Genomic DNA, 7762 nt, shown 5'->3' on the forward strand with positions numbered 1-7762 from the left:
GCGGAGCGGCTGGGCCCGTGAGCCATGGCCGCTGAGCCTGCACGTCCGGAGCCTGCGCTCCGCAACGGGAGAGGCCACAGCAGTGAGAGGCCCGCGTACCGCAAAAAAAAAAAAAAAAGTTGTTACTGAGGGAATGTATGTTTGAATGACCGTCACGTCATTTCTGCTTTGGTTGGGGAAAAGGAAGGGAGGGAGGAAAGATGGTTGGATGGATGGATGGATGGATTGATTATTGAAGTGAGGTTTCTTAAGTTTGAGTAACCTGATGTACTATACAAGCTGAGAAAAATCCTGAAGGAAAAAATATCCCATCCGTGTCGTAGAAGCATCCACATTACTTACAATACTCTTCAGTACTAATGTTCAAAGGCGGGGGTGAGGGTGCGGGCAGATTTCTAAGGGGCCGAGTAATCTAACAGCTAGAAAGGAAATCGCCTTCCCCTTGTGCGTGTGGCGGTCACGGGTGGCCTGAGTCGGCCCCCCCGGGTGAGGGGGCGTCAGGCTATAGGTGAGTGAACACGGAGCCGCGCCTTCGCCCCACAGGCGCTTCGCAGTTGCTTTGCAGGTGCTTTCATCCCTAGGAAAGAGGCCACCTGAAGCAGTTACAGGATCTCTTGAGTTGCATTTTGATTGTCTGGAGGTTTCATGAGCTGACGTATGTGCAGTGCTTGGAGGGTAGAAAGTACTAAGTGGCAAAGGAAGAGCGGCCCGGCCTTGTGCTCCAGAGGGCCACCAGCCAGCTGTGTGACAACCCTCTTTAATCGGTCCACTTAAAGGAGCTTTATCTGCTTTCCGCGGGGTTTGTGTCACCTCCTACTAGCCTGGGTCATATTTACACCCTAGATCCAGTTATTAACAGTAAGCAGTAATTTCCGACAAAGATGGTGCTGGCTTTGAAGCCTGGGATGCTGAGGTCACCAACAATCTTATCTCCCTTTCATTAACCGGCTCTGCATTGCCACTGCAAGTCAGCCCCGCATCAGCCGGTCAGAGTGACCATCAGGGAAGGAATCAGAATCCGGAGGCTCCAGTGACAGGACTTAATCGAGCTTCCCCTGGGCCGATGCTCCCATGAGCACCGCAGATCAAGGAATGACGCTAACAGAGAAGTGAGCGCTGCGGTTGCTATAGATGCAGGCCAGATGCAGGAAGGTGGAACCTCGGAAGTACGTGTGCTGCGAGGCCGCACCCCCAGACCTTATTGGCTTACTTTATTTAGCGCAACCATGACGCACCCACCTGTGCTTCCACAGCCCCCAGACCTCCTGGGCAGCTTCGAGAAACACTTTCCTCCGCCCAGTCCACTCAGGCTGAGCCTGGGTGAGCCGGACAGGCCCCGGAGGCCCAGGGGCTGGCCGGTACAGAGGCTGGGGCGCCCCCGGGGCCTGCTTCTCTGTCCCGGGAACGGGGACGGGAGCCTGGGGCTGACGGCCAGGGACAGAAGCCGGCCTGGGTGTGGGGCACGTGCCCGCTCCACGCGGGAGCGCCGTCTTCATCTCCGCTCCTCCTGAGCACGTCTGCCTGAAAGGACTTTTCCCAGGATATTTTTAAAGCTCTACTTAAAAGGAACTTGGTGTGTTTCATCCTGTATTTCCCTGTATACTTGTGTGTCTGTATTTCTTCCCTTTTCCCTAACTACGTTTGTCCTTTTCTGCTAATCATATTTTCGAAATACAAATGAAAAAAGATGCATCTCTATGTAGGCTGCACTGTAAATGCCGTTAATTGGGTTCTCCCTTTATAAAGTGAATCCTTTTTTTTTTAACCACCACAGGCTTTATTTACAGACTTCCAAGTGGACACCTAAGGAAGACAGTGTTCTCGTTCACTTTTTCAGAAAGCTCTGCTGTGCCGGACAGACTTCATCCGTGTCTGAGGCACGCCCAGAGGCGGATTGTTTCTCCCCCCTTGGTTTGGTAGCTCTTAGTAGCAGCTGGTTCCACATGACAAGTTCTACCAGTTGGAAATGAGTGGTCCCCAGCCCAGAAACATGGGATCAGTGGGGACGGGGTGGGGGGTGGCGGGGAAGCGTCCTGGAGATCCCTTCGGGCACCTCCACCCCCCTGGGGTCAGGACAGCACGTCCCGAGGCTCACCTGCGAGGCCACTGGCAGAGGCGCCCGCACCCCGGCCCCCTGGCACGGGCTGCTTACTCTGGTCCCTCTGCCAGTGGAGCCGGTGCTGACGGACTGCATTTCCCCGAGGGAGAGCCCAGCATTGTTCTCCCCGACGGCAGCCCCGCTGACAGACAGCCCCTCTGAGGCCGCTTCCTGAGCAGACCAGACGGCCGTTTTCTTCTTGTCTCTTATCGCCCCTGTCATTAGACGAGAGGCCGGGCTTCAGCTTCCCTGGTGCTGATGTGCACAGGCGAGGGGAGGGGCCGTGCCGGGCGCCCTGACTCAGGCTGCCGCGGTGCGCACTGCTCTGGGCTCGCGGCCTCTTTGGGAAGGTTTCAGTCAAAGGACATCAGTGTGAACATGAAGAGTTTAACCTGCCCGACAGAGACAGACTCTACTGCAGACTTTCTGGGGGAACATCCAGACTTTGTGTTTTCCCGTTCTTACCGACCGTCAGCTGCGCATCTCCACCCGTGACTGGGACGGTCGTGCAGCTTTACAGGTTTTCCCATCCACTGTGTTGCTGTTGTTAGCAGTTCTGTCTTTCTAAAAAGGAGCATTTCCCCCAAGAGGAAGGCATTAGCATCAAGTGACATCAGGAACCAAATTCACTGGCATTCTTTTATTCCCTTGGAAGCTCAGCTATTCCTCAATTTGGCTTTTTTAAGAAAAGTGGGAGGAAAGCGATGAACATGCAGCAGCGCTCACAGTCCGAGCCTTAAATCCTTGAATCAAGCAGGGCTTCTGTCGTCCTGGTGTCTGTGCCCTTCTCCTTACTGACGTCACTCGAGTCCAGATCCTTCAGTATCTGCACCTTAGAAATGTGACAACGTCCTGCCAAAAGAGCTCACGCTCCCAGAATGTTTCTCCACCTAAACAGGTGCCCTTTGCGAGACGTACACATCACTTGAAATTAATATTAATGTTAATATTAGTATGAACATTTTCCTGGGAATTCTCTGGCGGTCCAGTGGTTAGGACTCCGCACTTTCATTGCCGAGGGTGAGGGTTCAATTCCTGGTCAGGGAACTAAGGTTCTGTAAGCCGTGCTGCGTGGCAAAAAAAAAAAAAAAAAAAAAATTAAATATTTCCTAATGTAACCTCAGTGAAAGAGTGAGAAAAAGAAATGAGACTATGAATTTTGAAAAGAAATATGATAGGCTCTGCTTGACAGCTTCACCACAGTGATTCTCAGGAAAGTGGCTGAGTATCAAGGGAATTTAATGTGCTAAGTAATGACCAAAGGCAAGTAAGATTGGGGGAGGGGAGGAGATCCAAGCCGGTGTGTTGAAGGTGTGCTGTTATCCTGATGAGGATGAAACGGCGCCCAGAAGACTGTAGTGAGCGTGTAAGACGGTGACACAGCATGGGCCCTGCTTCCCTGGGTTTTGCGTTAACTACTGTGGGCGCAGGAACTGGCCTAATGACTTTTCCAGGACCGGGTCTGGCCCTTTATCACTTCACTATAACAAGAACAGAAGCCGGGAAAGCCGGAAAAATTACTGCAGCAAAACACGCCTTCCTACCTGCGGGGGTTGCCACCCTGACCACCGGCACCCGGGCTTCAGGGCTCCTGGCTGGGCAAGCCCTAAAGGCCACCCGAGTCCGCAGGCGCCCTGGAGCCCTCGGACCATGAAGGGCCAGGGCGTCTGGACACACACGCCTTCCCTGCTCGTGCTGCTTTGCTGCTGTAAAATGCTCAGCTAACCCTAATCCAATCTGACAAGAATAAATCACAGGGTGAAACTCACCTAAGGAACACCTGTGGAAACGGGGAGGACACCGGGAGCCAGTCATCTCTGGGAAACGTCACCTTCACGTAGAAATGCTTCATATTTGCCCCAGGGCTTTCTCGTCTCTCTTTTAAAGGAAAGGTCTAGACCACCCAGTGCACGACGTGCGTTTGGGAAACTGTACATAAAATCATCACTTTCATTCAGCTTTGGCCCCTGTTGTCATACCGAGGCTTTAAGCCTATAAATAAAGAAGGAACTGAACGGTCAGAAGAGAAGAAAAAAACAAAACAGATGAACGTCTTCCTCGCCCGTCCTTGGAGCTGATCACACCCTAGTGGAGAGGGTTTGTGAAGAGTGACAGGAAGCACAGCTCCTGGCCTCCTTCCCCCGCAGGCCAGCCACGTGCACCTCCACTGCTGCATCCCAAACCGTTTCCCTAAAGGACACACTGGGGAGAAATACGAAAGCCCTTCGGGAGGGGTTAAGGGTAAAACAAGCTGGGACGTCCTTCATCTTTCCTACACGTGGATCGGGGCACAAGCCCAGGGGCTGGGCTGGATGTCAGGTTGGAGCAGCTGGCGTCCAGAGCCACCGTTTCGTTTTAATGGAACCTCATCCTTTTCCTTCACAAGATCTCTCGGTGTAAATCAAATTTGAGGGAGACAGAGCCTCGGTAGAAGGTGAAAGGTAGCTGCTCAGCTGGAATATAGGAGTTGTGCTCAGAACTTCACTGGGAAGTTTCACTGGTGCATCTCTGGTTTCAATGAAATCCTTGCACAGTAGCAACGTCTGTTTCTGAGCTTTTGAAAGCCATTTTTCTTCTTCCTTAATTATAGTTCCCTACTTGTTTTTAGATTAAGAACTGCTTGTAGAAAAATACAGGAAACCAAGTTACAATGCAAAGCACCCTTTCCAAGCCTGCTGAGGCCATTTGAAACAGCACCGGTTCTTCGGGTTCTGCTAACCAGGAGTTTAGAGCCCGGCTCACACCCTCTGCAGAACCGGTGACCTCACGGCAGGTGTGGGAAGGGAACAGCGGCCCTGCTCCTTCCAGCCGTGACCGTGACCGTGACCGCTGTGGAACTGAGGGGCCCTGTTGCTTCCTCGTGCCACGTTTCACAGCTCCCTCTGGGGAAAAAGAATGCATATCTTTGTGTGACTCTCAGAGTTGAACAGAGGTATCGTTGAAGTCTGCACAAGTTTATTTAGGGAAAGGAGAGAGAACTAAATTCATTTGTTTTTCCGCTTGTATTTCCAGCTCCATGTAGCACTGTGTTCAACTGCTAATTAGTAATGTTTGCATCTTACTTTTCCTGAAGACTCTGCATGTGGATTTCTAAGGCCAGCAGAAGTAACTTGTTTGACTATTATTAATGCTGGAGAGGAAGCCAGCCCTTCAGCGAAACGCAGTGCCTTTGGGAACTTGATTTACTCCAGCCTAAAATGTGAGGCTGGGTGGTGGAGGAGAGCAGCTGGATGGGCCGTGTTGGAGCAGATTTCAGGCAAACGGTGCAGAAGTGGATCCAGACGCCTTAGCGGACGTGAGCCGGGGGCTGGGCCGGGGCCGGGTGGGCAGAGCGGGTCCTGCCCGCCCCTGCGCCCTTGCCACCTCAGTCCACCTTCCGGGAGCCTGGGGAGGACGTGGGGCAGAAGCCTTCAGTTACAGCTTGAGTGTGTTACTTTCCTCGTTGCCGTGGTTTTTAGGCTGTTCTTCAGTATTCCGTGTGGCTGAGATAGCGTCTTCCTGGGGGGTATGTGTGGTGTGCAGGGTCCTGCCTGTGTCCAGGCAGCCTTCACTGGCCTCCGTTTGAGGGCTCCTGTCTCGTGTACCGCTGGAGGAACACGTTTGCCTCTGGAGGGGCTAACTGTTCATCTTAGCCCCAACATGGTCTATTTCAAAGTCTTTTGCTTTCCTTTCTCTTCTTTCTTTCCTTCCTCCTTCGCGTCTCCCTTTCTGTTTGGAATCATCTTGAAATTCTCATTCCTCTTGCTCGCATCCGTGCGTCCCCAGGACCTGTTCTAGCAGCGGGGCTGGGATGCGGCAATACTTGTCGCTCTTCTGGTTTCCTTCCCAGGAAGTCTCTTCAATGGAGGGAAACCGGGAGGCCTTGGCGGTTTGCAGCTCCCTCCCTGCGCTGGGAGGCCTAGCGGCTACTACTTGAGTCATCTCGTCCTTTTTTATGTGTTTTTATATTTTGATAAGGTCCTGTCAGCTGGGATGAGAAACTCACGAGTGAGAGCACATGGGCCCCGCCGTCGGAGCCGGGCGGCGGGGCAGGGGCTGCGGGGGCAGAGGAGCCCCGAGTGCGAGTGCGGGGGCCGCTCCTTCGCGGGGGGTGGGGTGACGGGGTCCAGATCAGCATTTCTGAGGAAGGGAGAGAACGGACGAAGCAGACAGCCGAGGGCTGCCAGCGCCTGGTCAGCAAGGAGGGGCAGCTCGGAGAGACGCGCCTCTTCCCGCGCGCGTGGGTGTGCAGGGCGCGGGGCTACGCTGGAGCGAGAGAGGGGCGCCCGGGAGGGGAGGGGGAGAGACGGGGGGGGAGGATGGGAGCGGGGTGGGGGGCGCACCGCAGGGGAGGGGCGGAGGGCGCATCCCCCTCTCCGCTCCCGTGAGACTAGCGCGAATCCGACACGGCTCTCGGGGCGGCGTCCCTGACAACACGAGGCGGAAAAGAAGGTTACTGAGGCCGGCGGGACGCGGTGGCGGCGGCGGGCAGGGACCCCGGGCCCAGCGTCGCGTCCCGAGACGCCGCCCTCGCGGGGCCGCGGGGGACCCGGGAGCCTGTTCCCCGCCGCCGACCGCCCGCCCGTGTGCTCCGTCCCCGCCCGCAGGACTTTCTGCAGGGAGACTGCACCAAAGCCAAGCAGAAGCTCAGCTGGAAGCCCCGGGTCGCCTTTGATGTGAGTGCGTCTCCCGGCCGCTCCGGGCCGGGCCGGGGAGGGACGCGGTGGGGAAGCGCCCCGGGCAGGGGGGCGAGGAGGGCCGGGGAGGGGGCGCCGGCCGCTGCAGGCGCCGCGGTGGAGGGGGCGCCCCGGGAGGGGGCGCCCCGGGAGGGAGCCAGACGCTCCCGTCTCACCAGCGCTCGCGTCCTCCCCGCAGGAGCTGGTGAGGGAGATGGTGGACGCCGACGTGGAGCTCATGAGTACCAACCCCAACGCCTGAGCGCCCAGCGGTGCCCGCGCCCGGGCCGCCGAAGTTTGCAGCAGCCGGGATGGGCTCCGGCGGCGCCCACTCGACTTTTGTCCAGGCCTCCTCTGACCCGTTTTGGTAATCAAGACGTTTTAATCACATACTCACTTGACTTGAAATTATGTCGCTGGACAACTGAAATTGTGGGGCTTTCAGGTGGTTTTTTTCTTTTCTTATTAAAAATATCCTTTCTTAACCTGCATCAACACAGTCCTCGTGCATATTGTCTCCAAGTTACAAAAGCAGCTCTATAAGGACCCCAGAACCAAAATACCCCAATCCCTGCCTGGAGCGAAATAGCTTCCTTCTGGGAGAGCTGCGGCCCGGCCTGAGCCCGGCCTGGCCGGCGCGTCCTCCCGAGCCTCTGCCCCGGACCTTGCTTTCCCCACCTGGTCACGGTAAGCCGCTCTATGCAGCCGATCTGGAAGCCCAGGTCCTGCAGAAAGGCGGCGTTCACACCAGCTCTGGTCTCTGCGACTATAATTAGAACCCAGAGGGCTCCCACCATCTCAAAAGAAGGCTTGAGAAACAGGGAGAGGTGGTTAGAAGAAACTTGAAGGAGGGCAAATATTGCTGGAACATTCCATGCCAGGCTCCTGGGTCACCCAGAGGTCTCTGAGCCCATGCCTTTGCTTGTGGTCTAGGATCTTACACACACTACTTATTTCCAACCTCTTCTCAGTAGTAGATCACTTTTTAAATCTAATTTTGATGTAGTCA

General features: G+C 55.3%; 1 protein-coding gene across 3 annotated transcripts in view; it reads left to right on the forward strand.

Annotated features, from left to right (window-relative positions):
• The window catches only part of GMDS (GDP-mannose 4,6-dehydratase), a 477644-nt gene extending 470400 nt beyond the window's left edge, over positions 1–7244 (forward strand). For all 3 annotated transcript variants that reach the window (XM_060308303.1, XM_060308305.1, XM_060308304.1), the window contains 2 exons: positions 6685–6753; positions 6953–7244. In XM_060308303.1, coding sequence (XP_060164286.1) covers positions 6685–6753; positions 6953–7015 — 132 coding nt within the window. In that variant the 3' untranslated portion in view covers positions 7016–7244. The remainder of the gene's footprint in view (positions 1–6684; positions 6754–6952) is intronic.
• Positions 7245–7762: the final 518 nt, after the last annotated feature.

The sequence above is a fragment of the Globicephala melas genome, chromosome 11 (assembly GCF_963455315.2).
Source record: "Globicephala melas chromosome 11, mGloMel1.2, whole genome shotgun sequence".
Lineage (NCBI taxonomy): Eukaryota > Metazoa > Chordata > Mammalia > Artiodactyla > Delphinidae > Globicephala > Globicephala melas.